Source organism: Neltuma alba, unplaced genomic scaffold (genome assembly GCF_004799145.2).
Source record: "Neltuma alba isolate B1F8T4 unplaced genomic scaffold, ASM479914v2 tig00010174_pilon, whole genome shotgun sequence".
Taxonomy (NCBI): domain Eukaryota; kingdom Viridiplantae; phylum Streptophyta; class Magnoliopsida; order Fabales; family Fabaceae; genus Neltuma; species Neltuma alba.
In genome coordinates this window covers 656,541-672,167 of record NW_021635117.1, presented here as the reverse complement: position 1 = coordinate 672,167, position 15,627 = coordinate 656,541, and the positions used below count along the sequence as shown (strand labels likewise).

General features: G+C 32.2%; 1 protein-coding gene across 1 annotated transcript; it reads right to left on the bottom strand.

Moving 5' to 3' along the window:
- Positions 1–8,136: 8,136 nt before the first annotated feature.
- LOC114754643 (putative uncharacterized protein DDB_G0277255) lies at positions 8,137–14,102 on the bottom strand. The gene is made up of 6 exons (XM_028943436.1): positions 13,221–14,102; positions 11,742–11,860; positions 10,952–11,563; positions 10,554–10,695; positions 9,391–9,532; positions 8,137–8,237 (listed from the first exon to the last, which is right to left on the bottom strand). Exons 1-6 carry the CDS (start codon positions 14,100–14,102, stop codon positions 8,137–8,139), a joined length of 1,998 nt encoding a protein of 665 aa, XP_028799269.1.
- Between the last annotated feature and the right edge of the window lie 1,525 nt (positions 14,103–15,627).

Genomic DNA, 15,627 nt, shown 5'->3' with positions numbered 1-15,627 from the left:
TTGTTATTGGTTTGAAGGCATGAGAGGCTAAACCCTTAGCCTCTTGGTGATGGAAGATAAAGCTTGAGCTCAAGGACTTAATTGGGGGGTTTTCTTTTTATAGTCTAAATCATTGTTTAATGCTATGTTGAATTTTTCTAGATTTAGGAACTTTCTACACTTGTATCAAACTTGGTTTATGATTGTAAATCTTGTGTTTAGACTATTCTATTGTATTTGGATTGGATGATGTTAATGTTGATTAATCTATTTTAATATTTCAGTTTGAATCCTTGTGTTCAATTTGATTATCAATGATAATTGTTGATTAATCTGAGTGCTTGGTATTCTGTGGCTATCGATTGACATTCAAAGGGCATTTGCATCATTCATTCATTTACACTCTAAGTGTTTTTCAGCAGTGTCTTAAGAGGTGTTAATTAACTTTGATTAAAGTGAGTTTTCATTAATTAAGACATTGGACCTAAGTGATTACTTAGGGTTTTCTTCAAACTTAGAGGTTTTCCAAACTCCCAATCATTCTAAAAAGCAATGATGGCTAAACTTTCATCATCAAGAGACTATTTAACCATAATTCCCTTTTAATCCAAAACATTTCTTCAGTCATTCAAAATACCAAAAATAGTTAATTTTCTACACTTTGCATTTGTTGCACCACTTTTAAAACAACTAAAACCCCCCTTTTTACAATGCTTTTGAAACCCAATTTAGACTAGGATTTCCAATAACAAGCTCCTCGAGAAGAACAACTAGTTGCATCCTATACAGTATTTTATCTTGTGCAACTCTCTTTCTTGACGATCCGAAAGGCAACAGTCCGGCACATTGATCAACAATCAAGTGTTTGAAATAAATACTTGACGGTTTAAGGATAAAACCATCAAGTATTATGTTTTAAAATCTCTAATCTATTTCACTTTGCTCGAAGTCAGTTTAAAATTTCAGGCGCCCTTCTCTTTCATATGCTCTGCCCAGATGTCCTAGTGCTCTAATCTGCCATCCCCACCTCATTTTTTATCTTTCCTTATTGTTTTTATGGTTCCTTTTCGATCATCGTCATGTTTTTTGGTCTGTGGTTCTTCTCTTTTGTAATAAGTGAGTGTTATCGCGTTTTGTTCATGGCATGTTCTCGAGATTTTATTGCTTCAGATTGGTCATATTCTTCTTTAAAATCCCTAATCTGATTTTGTGGTTCCTTCTACCTTATTGCATTTTTCCTGGTACAACTAGTGAATTTTATTGCTTTAGGTTGATCTATTAGCATTTCCTTTTCTTGCTCCACTGCTTCTAGTTTTTATCTTATGGTTGTAGGATAATGAATTGGAAAAAAAAGTTTTGTTTATTCAAAAGTGAGTTTTTTCAACCAGCATGAGTTGTTGGTTTATGGGTTGAATGGGATTATAACTTTGCATTTAAGTCTTTTGATTTTTGTTCTATTTGAAAGTGTTGCTTATTTTTAGTTTGCGGAAGCTTAATGTGGGTTCTTTTAAGGACTTGCAATTGTTAGTACTTAAAAGTATAGCTAGTTAGATTGAAATTGCCTTGCTGGCTATATGTGAGGATTGAATAACAATTAGTGTAAAAAAGAAGCCATTTGGGTCATATGTTTTCTGTTTTTGCCATAGATTCTTTGCTTTTGTAATTGAAATTGACTTGACTTGAAGGCCCTATGTTTTATGTTTTTTCAAATTATTGAATATTAGTTAATTCAGATGTTATTATTGAAATTGACTTGCTGCTAGTTTACTATTTAATACTTCTCCGGTCCTAAATATAAGACCCTTATACACAATATAAGACCCTTATACACATGTGTATAAGGGTCTTATATTTAGGACCAGAGGAGTACTTTATTTGAAGTAAATAAAGGGCATAAAGCCTGCGAAATGCTCAATTTTAAGCTATTATACTGCCAATTTTTTTTCCAAACAGAATGACACATTAGTAGTAGTAGAATTTTTTTCAAATTGAAGTCAAAGTGAATTTTTGTTGAATTACTAGGTGTTAACAAGTAGAATTAAAGAGAGATAAATGTGATCAATAGTGCCTTATGCATTGACTTCCTATTTTTGTTTAATTCTCACAATATCTTTGAGTTGCTGATCATATTTTTCTCTAAATGATTCATCTTAGTTAGAGACCACGGACAAGGAATGGATGTCCGTCAATCGTTTAATAAAGGAATATTGGGATGGGGTAGAAAATTTTATTAACTTTGAGATGGAGCATGCCAACGATCACAGTAAGATTATTTGTGCTTGTCTTAAGTATTGCCTTCTGAAGTGTGTTTTACCATCCGTTTGTGAAAACCAATTAATTATCAGTGGAATCTATCAAAGTTATAAGTGCCAAACAAAGTACAGAGAGACAAGAGATAAAAGTAATAATAGTTGAGGGCATAGTAAAAAATGTGGATAATCTAATTTTGACATGAGTACAAATGAAGCTAATTGTCTTGAGGATATGGCCAACGCAATTGAATGGGAACTTGAGGATTGTCCAGAAATGTGTAAGAGATTGAAGTGTGATGCTAAGACACCTCTATATGAAGGTTGTACTGACTTCACAAAATTGTCTACAGTTTTGAAATTGTATAACTTGAAGACAAGAAATGGGTGGAGTAATACAAGCTTCACAAAATTACTTTCATTTGTTAAACAAATGCTACTGAAAGAAAATGAGCTTTCAAGCAAAACATATGACACAAAACAAGTGTTGTGCTCTATCGACTTTAGCTATGAAAAGATACACGCTTGTCCCAACAATTGCATTTTGTTTAGGAAGGAATATAAGTCACTAACCGAGTGTCCTAAGTGCAGTGTCTCACGCTACCAAGAGAATGGGAAGAGCTTGAAGAAGGCATTATGGTATTTTCCTATTATGCCAAGATTTAGACGCTTGTATAGCAATGTAGAAGATGCAAGAAATTCAAGATGGCGTGAGGAGGAAAGGATTAAAGATGGCATGCTTTGGTATCCTATTGATTCTCTAGAATAGAAGAAGTTTGATATTGAGTATTCTCCATTTGGGAAAGAAGATAAAAATCTATGCCTTACATTCGTTACTAATAGGATGAACCTGTATCAGATGCAAAGCAATACCTACAGCACATGACTAGTGATTTTGTTTATATATTAACCTTCCTTCATGGCTATGCATGAGGCACAAGTATTCTGTGATGTCTATGATAATCCCTGGGCCAAAGCAACCAGGAAATAATATAGATATATACCTAGCTCCATTAATTAAAGACTTAAAACTATTTTAGGAGAGTAGGGTCGATGTATACAATGTGTATAAGGAAAAAACATTCAAGTTGAGAGCCATGTTATTTAGCACAATTAACAACTTCTTTGCATATCGTGATCTCTTGGGGTAGAGATTAAAGGGCAACTTGGTTGTCTTATTTGTGAAGAGAGCACAGATTCCATAAGGTTAAAGTATGGTATGAAAAACTCATATATGGGACGTCGTAGATGGTTACATGTGATCATTCTCACTGATAATTTTAAAAAATTTCAATGGAAATTCAGAAAAGGTAAGGCACCTACATCGCTGACTAGCGAGGACATTTTTGAAAAGGTGAAAGATATAGATTGTGAATTTGGAAAACCTTTTGTAAGGCATGTTAGGACAAGTAGGTGGAAGAAGATGTCCATTTTCTTTTTGTTACCGTATTGGATGACCTTGAATGTGAGGCATTTTTTGATGTTATGCATACTAAGAAAAATATATGTGAAACTGTGTTTAGCACATTACCCCATATTGCAAGGAAGACTAAAAATGGCATAAATACGATGCTAGACATAGTTGAGATGGGGATAAGGGAGGAATTGGTACCAGAGGATAAGAGAACTCGTACATTTCTTCATCCGGCAACTCACACACTATCTGAAAAAGAGAAAATTAGCTTTTATGAGTTTCTTACTACAGTAAAAGTGCCAGAAGGCTACTCATATGTTTGTTCAAGATGAATTGAATGTTCAGTATGTGATGGATAGCCCTAAAAGCATGTTTGGTTTGAGGGGAGGGTAGGGGAGGGAGGGAGGGAGGGAGGGAAGGGTAAGGTGGGGGATAGTGGGGAAGGGTTTAACCTTACCTTGTTTTGTTTGATTAAGGAGGAGGGGAGAGATGGATATTTAATGATCCTTTGTTTGGTTCAAGAGAAGGAGGAGAGGAATAATAATGATCAATTTATCATTTTATCCTTACATATTAGTTTTTGTTTTTGTTTATATATTACAAAAATTAATTTACGTCTTAGTTCAAACTACATAGTTTAATAAAAATGCAATATTATGGGTTAATATGTGTATTAAACAATTAGTACAGTAATTTTTTTCCTAATTAGCATAATAATATATTTTAAATAATCAAATTAACAAATTTACTTTTTTTAAGAAAATGAAATTTTTGTTTTCTTTTAACTATGCTTTTTCTTCCTGCTTTAAAACATTTTAGTTAATAAAATAATATTTTTGTAAAAATAATATAATTTTTAATTGTAATAATATTTTTATTTTATATAAATTTTTATTATAATATATTTTTAATTATAATAGTATATATTTATTTATAATAATTTATTTTTATTTGAAATTAGTTTTTATAATATATATTTTTATTTTTTATGGGTATTAATGAAATATCAAAAAAAGGATAAAATGGTCCAAGATTTTGGCTCCCCTCCAAAAAACCCCAATTTAGAGGGGAGCCAAAATGGGGGAAGGTGAGGGAGGGGAGAGGGGATTTTTGCTCCCCTCCCCTCTAAAATTTCTAACAAATGAGGGGAGGGGCTCATTTTCCCTCCCCTCCCCCACCCTCCTGTCCAACCAAACAGACCCTAAACATCACACGGTTGCAATAGGCCGCATGTTCAATTTAGCGAGAAAGAGCATGATTCATAATGTGCATCTCCCTGCTGATCATGTAATGGTGCAATTGAACATTGTGATTGATCCTAAGTATACATTTCCTATGCCCACCCGAGATGAAAGACAATGGTTTAAGCTGTAGGTAGCTTTGTTGCTTGGCCTGGCCATCTTCTTACGTTAGGACAATCTACAAAGGTATGTATAGGTTGAAACCTTCAGTTGATTTAAAATAAACTCTGTTTTAATTGTTAAACATGTGTTTCTCAGTCTAAGGGGAAGAAGAGCCTACTGGGCGATCATTCATTATTATCAACACAAAAGTAGCCCTCTGAGCATGTTCAATCGATATCATCAAGATTCTGAATATGTCTTGAGAAAAATGCAATTGGGGCCAAATTAGAACACGACAATTCCTTACTGATTCCCCTAGATTTTAAGCCAAAGATCTATGGTAGACCCTTGTCTAACTATGTCACAAATGATGTATCGAAGAAAATTGTGACGCCTAGATTGGCCAGCACAAATGCCTGTAACTTTGATATCTGGTATTTCTTAAAAACCTGATTACATACTTGACCACTTGAACATTTATTCTATTGATTTGTTTGTTTGTTGATTTAGGTACCTTTACAAGAATTTTATAATTCCTAATGGCCTCAATGACAAGTTCAAGGTTATCAGCTTCCACACTTTTGTCAACCGCGGCCCTGATATGAAGAAAGACTTATCTAGAGATCTTCATTTCAAGGGCAGTAAAGAATAGGGATACTTTGTTTCTAGCGCTTTATTGTTAATGGTAGTATACTGAACTTGCTTAAATTCTTTTATTTTCAAATATTTTGTAATTGTTCTAATTGTCTTTATTATACTTAGGGGATACTGAATGCTAGTTGTGGTCAATGTCTTAAAGCTAACGATTTGGTATCTAGATTCTCTTCATAGGGATCTGACTAATCGACAGTTTATGGTTTCATTGTTTAATAAGTAATATTTATATGTTTTATTCATATTTAATTTAATTTCTTGCTTCTATATAATTTTAGACAATTATTAATATTTAATTTTATCGTCTTCTGAGAGTTTTGTGGCTATACCGCACAGATCAAGCCTTATCCTGCCCCCGGTCAAAAATGACCAATTCGACTAATATTGTATGACATTTGGTTTGTTATTAAGATGTATATAATGTAAATTTCTATCTGGTGATTAATTAGATTCATATGACCAAATAATTGATTGTTGTATATTGGTTTGAATGATGGCCTGGTTTTGTTTATCGAACAATGCTGCTTTGTATAAGATTTCATAATGTAGGGGGTAGCTAGAAAAGTAGCACCAGTATTAAAAAAATTCTAAAAATACTTGATGGTTATTGGTTTAAAACCATCAAGTATTTAAACAATACTTGACAGTTCTTTGAGTAAGCGGTAAATATTTTTAGAATACTTGATGGTTGTATAAGTAATTGTCAAGTAATTGATGCCATCGACCACAAAATTAGTCATAAATACTTGATGGTTTTACATTTAGAACTATCGAGTATTGCCAAAATATTTGACAATTATAACCGTCAAATATTTTCCATCCAAATATATAACGCAAACATACTACCGTCAAGTATGAGCAAAAATAATCGTCAATCTTTGTGTTTTCTGTAGCAGTGAAAAAGTTATAAATTTAGTAGACGTAATGAATAGAGGTGTTGTATATTTAGAACCAAAGCAAACCTGTCTACTAACTCTTATATTTAGAATAGGAAGAAACAAAATTTATCATATAGACATTACGGTTTCCCATTGTATTTTCTCAAAGGAAACTATTACACCCATATTTACACAAATAAAACATATGCGAAAGGATGTGTGTATGCGTGCGCGCGCGTGTGTGTGTGCAGGTTATTTGAGTTAACTGAAATTGATATGCCTTTTGTAGGTCTCTTAAGCTCTAATGCTCGTAAACTTGATTATGAGTAAACTGATGACAGGCATATTTTGACAACACAAAAAGAAGATTCTAAATAAGTGAAATGAAAGAAAGAAAAAAAGAAAAAAGGAAAACGAAAGAGAAAAATAAATACAGTCCATTTTGCAATAATTAAGATTCACAATAATATCTTAAATAATCTTGCATCTCTCTCGCTCTTTTTCTTCACTTCTGATGAAGTTGATTTTAGAAGATTTGGATTACACACACACACACACACAAAAGCTCGATCCCCAGATTACCATATTAATTATTCACTTCATCACGACTGCATATAAACACTAATTATAATCTCTGCTCCGTGTGTGTGAGAGATAGAGAGCAGGAAGCAAGAGTCTAAGCATCAACATAAACTCGGACAACATCAACTATTGGAGCCTCACAGATTGGGCACATCCCATTCTTCCATTGTAACTCATTGGCACATTTTAGGCACGTGCACATATGGCCACATCTGTAAAAACAAATTTCAACGTAACGATCACACATAAGATGAGTTTCAACGTCTGAAAATATAACATGGTAAAAAGTGTACATTTAATTCTTTAATTTGATACGAAGTTTCATTTAGATTCTGGAATTTTATAAAATGGTTTCAGTCTTTTTACGCCTAGCTATGCCATTGACAAAAAAATATTGATATTAAAATTTTATTTGTTAATAAAATATCTATACTTAAGTGATGACAATATTAAGTTTAATTTTTAAAATAATAATTATTTCTATAAAGAAATTATCATCTCAGACCAACATTAGGGCTAGAGGATTGAAAAGATACTTTTTATAATTTTACTTGAGTTGAAATTCTTCCATCTATATATAATTGCAAGTATAATTTCACTTTTAATACCTAAGTCTCTGTTATATTTGGAGAAAGTTGAGAAGAGAATTTTATGAGGAATCAATGGAGAAATAAACATTTGTAAGGGACAACTGGAATTGTACTCTTTTCACTAATATACTCAAAAGGGGAATACTAATCGTCAAACTTTTTATGAAATTGTGCAAGTGAAATATATTTACACATGATTAGATTTACCGAAATCAGGTTTAAAAATACAAGAGTTTCAATGACAACAGAATAAATTACCAAAAAAGTTGAAGAATAAAAATTGTTAAGTTTTTTTTAAAATAAATTAGAATGTAAGTCCCATGCTTTACATGAAATTTAAGGTAAGCCCATACTTTTGAGTGGTTTGGCTTTTTATTGATTTTATATAGATTACAGGTGAGATATATTGAGGCGTACCGTAAAAAACATTTCCAAATGAAAAATAATTCAAAGAAAATACCTGTATAAAAGTGAATCAGCTTTCATCTTTAAGCAAATACAACAGTTTCCTTTCTTTAATACTCTATCATGGGACTTCTTTCCCTGACCTACAATTTATTTTATATAAATTATTGCATTTCTATTTGAGAGGCAGACAAATTAAAAAAAAAAAAAGGCACACATGTAACATGTTAAATGTACAAAAAATGCAAATACAGTATAGGCTTAATTACTCACCACCAAAACGTTTATAGCACAAGTAATAAGTGCCATGCAACTAATACAAGATATACTCTCCCCAATCCTAAATATAGAAACTATAGTTAACAGATTTTCTTTGGTTCTAAATATACGATTTCAGTCCAGTCAATTTGTCTGACAAATTATAGTTCTTTTCTCAAACAATTTTATTGATATTGTACATATTAAGTGAGTTTTAATCCATGATGAGAATAGTTTCTAATGCGAATGATTAAAGAAATTAAAGCATTTTAGGAAAACTAACACAATTATTATAGATAATCAACTTAACTAATTTAATTAGTCTTTGTAAGTTAATTATCTTAGCTCTCCTACGTTTAAGATCAAACAGAGTATTTGGTAAATGGCATGTAAATTGTATGAAAATAAGTCATTAGTTAATGCGTGCAGCGGGACACTTCCATGGATCGTATTATATTTTTAAATCAAACTACATATTTTCCTATTTATCAATCAATAATTTTACATATTCATATTGCATAAGAATATATATAAGTTTCAATAAGCGAGGTACAGAAAAAGATTACTCAACCGCAATCCAAAGAGGAAGATGTGTGTTGCGGTCTCTCCCATTTCTGAATAAGCTATATATTAATTGGGGAGGTCCAATTAAAATTAATCAATTTCTTCATGATATTGGGGGGGGGGGGGGATTGTGCAATGAAACAAGTTATTACTATCTCTAATCCTTACTATGAGAGCAAGATAACTAATTTGCAAATATTAAAAAAATTAGTTAAGTTATTACTTATAATAAATAGATGTTGTTCTCTCCAAAATACCTTTATTAATTACATGCATTAGAATGAAAATTCTTTAACATATATAATCACATAGCCAGTGACTCTTTTGAAAAAAAAATAAATAATATGGGAGACAAAGTGGATTGAAATTTTATATTCACAACCAAATTAAATCTCCAGCTAGCTCTTATATTTAAAACTAGAGGTATTATTTTCATATAAGTAACAATAATTAAAAACAAAATTATAAATCAACCTGGATGATTATTCTCTCGACTGAGTGATTTTTGTAAGATCATCTGCATATCTATGCAGCTCCTTATTGATTTCCTTAACTCAGACATCTCATGATAAAGCTGCTTCATGTGCCCTCTCAAATCATATATGAGTTCCATTTCCTGTATTGTGCCATGAATATTTCAAAAGCTATTAAATGAACATGAATAGAACTGGTGGCAGAAAAATACTATAGGAAATTAAATCACAATATATAATTGAAGTTTTATAACAATGAAATAGACAAATAATTTTGAAGTACAACAACATTCCCAAAGATCTTATGGTAACGTGAAAAAAAAAACTCAAGTTAAAATTATAAGGACAAAATCCACATGACTTATAACAATTAATTAATGCAAGGATGAACTCAGGTTCAGATTCTAAAGTATTCACTCATTCTTATATATAATCTTCATGTCCATAGATCTTATCTACTAAAAACATGTATAATCTTTCATTTTGAATGACTGAGTTATATCCAAAATTATTGATTTAATTGGATGATCATGGTTTATTTTTATTTGATATTTTTATTTTAAAACAAATATGAATTAAAGAAAATACAACTTAAACTATATGGATAAACCCCAACCACATCAAATGTATAATAAACCTCTTAAATTATGTTTTGATTTGTATACAACCCCTTCAAACTCTGAAGTTACATGCATATAAGCCCACTAAACCTATATATATGTGTGCGCGCATGCGCAGATAATTAATAAACAAAACTAATGGCGAGGGAATAAAAAGAAAAAGCTAAAATGAAATTAAACTTACAATTGAAGGATGATTGGTGGGCGAAGAGTTTTGATGGTCATCCGCAAAGAAAGATGGAGATTGAGAAGGCTGTGTCAAGGATACAGAAGGTGATCTGAACCCAGAATCCTCACCACCATCGTTGTCTCCGTAACGCCATTGCGACGGAGATGACTGGTTCACTGAGTCACTCTCTCCATTATATGAACCACTTATCAGAATCTCCTCTTCCTCTTCCTGTTTCTTTTCTTCTTCTTCTTCATCTTCATCATCCTCTCCTCCTCCTCCTCCTCCTCCTCCTTCTTCTGCTTCTGCTTTCATTTCATCCTCTTCTTGATCCCCTTCTGCAGGATTCTTCAGTTGTTGCTGTAAAAATGCTACCAATTGCCCTATTTTCCCATGGTGGTTGGCTTCATCGCCATCTCGACTAGCCAATAGGTTTGTTTGTGTTCCCTTGTGAGACTCCATTAACCTGTCCATTTTTTCTCTGAAGTCACTACATAGAAAATTTGACACCGTTCTTCTGCAAAACAATGCAATGTACAGGGAGTCAAAAATTTGACTGGAAGCATGGAATTATAATTAGCTATATGCATCTATATCACACCAATTTGAATTTTTTTTTTTCTTCTTTTAGTTGGCCATCATTTAGTTTTTACCCTCTTTTTTAGATGAAGTATTGATTATAGATTTTTCAATGAGAAGGTCAAAATTAAAAATTTGATTCGAGGTGAACAAAATAAATAAAATTGAACCAAAACCAAAAACTGAATATGTACCTTTGAAGGAGTTGGCAGATGTCATTATTTTGTGATTCATTATTAAGCATCTCTTTATACCACGCCTGCCTGCGATCTTCCCAATAGCTCTTAGGTTTAGAAATCTGACTAGTCCAATCAAAATTAGCAGCATCACCATAACTCTGCTCACTACTGTTCCCTACCTCTTCAATCTCATCATACATTCTCTCATCATACTCTTCCTCACTTCCTTCTCCTTCTTCTTCTTCTTCCTCCTCCTCCATCTCATCATCACTAGTTTGATCAGAAACATTATTATTATGCTTCTCTTCTCTTCCTTCAACATTCTCTGATACCTCTGATTCTGCATTCAGATCAGCCATGGAAGAAGAACTCGTTTCCGCATTTTGAGCCTCGGAGCATACTGAGACATTTGAGCAAGGAGGTGGTGCTTCCTCCTCTTCTTCTTCTTCTTCTTCTTTGGTTTGATCTATATGGGACACAGGGTTTTGGGTAGGGTTTGGAGTATTATTTATTGGTGATGAGACTTTGTCTTCTTCTTCTCTAAAAGGAGTTCTTGGTTCTTCAACTACTTCTGCTTCAATTGATGATAAACCACTTCCATTTTTCATTCCTCTGCTAAATCTTTCCCTGCATTTAATTGCGAATTTATAAAAGACTGAGGCTCCATTATTTTTGGGGGGAAGTTAATAAAAGAATTAAATGAATAACACCTTGCTTTTGAAAGAGCAGAAGGATAGAGAGAGAAAAAAAGTAATTAAATAAAGAATATAAAAGTAATTAGATAAGAGGTTAATTAAGCAAGCACCTTAAGCGCATAATTACAGATCCTTGAAGTTTCTTGATCCCTTGTGATGTTGTTGATTGCAAACCACGTTGATCCTTAGCCATTATACCACGTTGCATTAGTCTTAATCGAAGCAATGCCTGCTTGTATAGTAATTAACACACAAATTAAACTATGTTATGACTAGCATATATATACTGGAAGAAAGACATATTCAGGGTGAAAAGAGATGATATAAGTTAAGGTGGCATCACTACCAAAAAATAAACAAAGAAAATAAAAAGGAATGAGGAGTGACAATGGAATTTGGAAATTCCATCACACAAAAAAAAAAAAAAACTTTCAGCAATTAATTAGAGACAAAGAGAGGTTTGATATGGTCCACTACATGTCAACATAGGGATTACAAAGTTAAAATCTGTATGTTCTGAAAAACACTTTGTTAAACTTCGAAGGAGAAACTAAAAGATAAATAAATTACAATAAACTTAAGGATCCTCAGTTTTAATTTATAGTTCAAAATTGAATTGGGAACTCTGAGTTCGCCCCCGGCGGGAGGAGCGAGAGCGCAAAAATGATAAAGTAGCCTATGAATTGGTACAGGTGAAAATTGCACATGAATATGATCAAAATGAGTACATACTTTCCTCATTTCAAATATAGGACATTTTTACATAATATGCCTGTCAAGAGAAACAATTAGGTAGTCAAGATTTTAAAGTTTTTTCAACTTTACCTTTCTTTAAAATGCATGGGAAATGGGTGATATTAATGAAGGGGTATAAGTAATTTTAGAAATATCTTATGAATATTTCAAAAGAAAAAGTCATTGGTTTCCCTTAAAAATTTACAAAATGCCTTACATGTTGAAGTATGGAATTTTCCAAAACGTACCTTACATTTGAACGGATTAAAGTGTAAAATAACATATTCATCAACGATATTAAAGAAATTACCAAAAGCAATAAAGAAAACTAAACTACTCACACATAAATAATACTAACATGAGAGATTCATTTTAAAATTCTGAAGGTCGCAAAATTATGTGCATAAATGCTATAACCGTTTCTCCGGCGGCCAAAAAAAAAAAACTAAAGCCATTTCTCACTGTAAATACCCTTTTTTATAAAGCTTTGTTGAAGTTCAGCTCAAAATAAATAAATAAATAAATAAAGCTTATTGAACCGTCCAGTTGTCTCTAGGATAATGCCTAATTAAAATTCAACCCACCCAAAACTTCTCATTTTTAGTTCTTCAAGTTTGCCCTCATTTTGGTTTTGATTCTTTAAGTTTTAAATCATATGTTTTAGTCTTTTAAATTTATTTTCATTTATAACATTGGTTCCTATAATTTAACAAAAATCTAGACCATTTTGCTCCCTGAAGACCAAAACCTATAATTTGAAAATTGAGAGACTAAAACCAAAATGAAAACAAACTTAAAGAAGCAATGATTATATTAACCCAAAACCAAAATAAAAAAGATAAGTTAGTTTTTACCTGAATCCGACCCTTATGTGAGAACTTTGAAACAGCCGCACGATCTGCAAGATTATTGAGCTCGCCATGACGATCACACTCCATTTGCATAAGCAAATCATTAAAGGCTTGCCGTCCTCTAATTCTTGGTGATTTTATCACAAAGCTTCTATTCTCCGATGATTGTTCTGGAGATCCCACACAATAACTTAGATGATGATGAATTTGATTATCATTAGTATCCACAATCTCTACTTCACTCGTCGCTGTTAGTCTTTTGATAATATCAGCCACCCTCACAACTGATCTCTCCCTCTGATGATGATGATCTCCCTCATTGTGAATCAGGCCTTGTGGTGAATCTGCTTCTTCTGATGATGATGAAGAACTTTGCGGTGATGATGAAGATGATGTTGCGCTAGGGCCAGATTTCGGAGTTGACGACGACTTGGTCGTGTTATTTGATGATTGGTTTAGTCTCTGTTCCCATATTTGAACCAGTGATGAAGCCCCTTTAAGATTTGAGATATCACAGGGTGATGAGAAATCTGAGGGAACAGAAATCGGAGGTGGTTTTTGTTTCCTTAAAGGCGGCGACGGCGACGGCGACGAGGACGACGAAGATGGTGATGGTTCTTCCTGGTTAGGGCTCACCAACGTGGACGACTCATCTTGGTCTCTTTTTTTGTTGGACGCAAAACGTAGGGTTCCGAGGTGGTTCTTTGCCTTATTGTTTGTGTCCCATGAACGAAAATTACCGTTATCGTTGCTGTTAAGGTGGTCTCGGACGAAATGGTCGAATAAATTTTTGGCTTGTGTGACTCGATGATGATGATTCCTCGTATTGACGATGCAACTAAATGGTGAGGTTGACGAGGCAAATTCGACTTGAGACGATGCCATTTTTTTTTGTTTCTCTGATGATTCAAATCCTAGTAATTGATGAACATCAATTCATGAAGGCCATTTTTGTTTTGATGCATATCTGGAGAATCTGAGAGATGAAGAAAATGAAGCCATTATATTTCAGGATAATAATGGCGGGTGGTGGTACTTAGAACATGATGAGGATTTCACAAAATTCAGTAGGAAAAATTTGTTTGCCGGAAATTTTGAAGGCCTCGAGGAAGGAAAAGGAGAAGAAAATTGGTTTGTTATACGAAAAGAAAGGAGATGTTTAAGGCTATAATTTATATTCATGGTTTTAAGAGTTAACATAATTAGCTTATCCTTGTTTTGGTTGTTTTTCTATAGAACTACATAGCTGCAACGCATCGGACGTGTTAAAAAGACAGGGTAAATTTTTTATTTTAATGCATAATATTACAACCTTATCGGATTAATTTTTATTTATTTTAATGCACAAAAACATTTTTTTGGTCAAAACTGAAATAATTAATTTATTTACACATTCATGGATACTTCTGCATGTTCAAAAAACATATAGTGTTTGGTGTATATACTTTGACTAAAAATTTATAGACATTTTTGCAACTTTATTCTTTTTTTTTTTTTTACTTGGGGAAACATTAACATAGGTCTTGCTACAAAAAGCAACGATGTATGATAAATTTGATAACTGTGTCATTTTTGCTATGTTTTTGTAAGTTTATGAGTAATTTTGTATCTGTTGGGCATACTTTAGATAAGTTTATAAGAATTTTTACATTTTTACATTTTTATTTATTCATAGTTTATTCCTAAATGTATAACTATATTTATTTTATATTGTGTTTCAAAAGGAAAAGCAATAACATATAAATTGTTGAGCTGGCAAAATAAATATAAATTGTTGACATTGAATATAGATTATTTAAATACAAATACATTCCCCCCACCTCCCGGTATATCCGAAGAGATACAATTAATCTAGCCTTTTATCTTTTTCCTTCTTTTTCAGGTCCCAGAACAGGAATATTTCCTTATTTTCTGTGCAATTTGGTCCCATAACTAGTAAAAAAAACGTAACAATTTCTCCCTACCCTAAATTATCACTTGGCTGTTATATAAAATATCAATTTATAGGTTACCTAAATTAGTTTGAGAGAAAATGATAAATATAAGAAGCAGAGTGGATTAAAATCTCATACTTAGAACTAAATCTAATTTTCAACTAGCTCTTATATTAAAGATAAAAAGTATTTATATACAATTAATCCAGCCTTTTATCTTTTTCCTTCCTTTTCAGGTCCCAAAATAAGAATATTTCCTTCCTTATCATTAAATGTTTCATTTTGATTGACATCGTGTTATGAAATAATATGTTGATCTAAATCAAAGTGGACTAAAATCTTATATTTATGACTAAATCTAACTTCTAATTAACTCTTATATTAAAGATAAAGAGTATTCACTTATATTTTTATTATCTTTTTATCATAGATATAATGCTTTTCAATTTTTTTATATAAAAACTAGACATAAGTTT

Coding starts and splice junctions, on each gene's coding strand:
- LOC114754643 (XM_028943436.1), bottom strand. CDS start 14,102: ATGGCATCGTCTCAAGTCGAATTTGCCTCGTCAACCTCACCATTTAGT. Junction 11,861..13,220: donor CACATAAGGGTCGGATTCAG/GTAAAAACTAAC, acceptor CTATACAAGCAG/GCATTGCTTCGATTAAGACT. Junction 8,238..9,390: donor TCGAGAGAATAATCATCCAG/GTTGATTTATAA, acceptor AATAAATTGTAG/GTCAGGGAAAGAAGTCCCAT.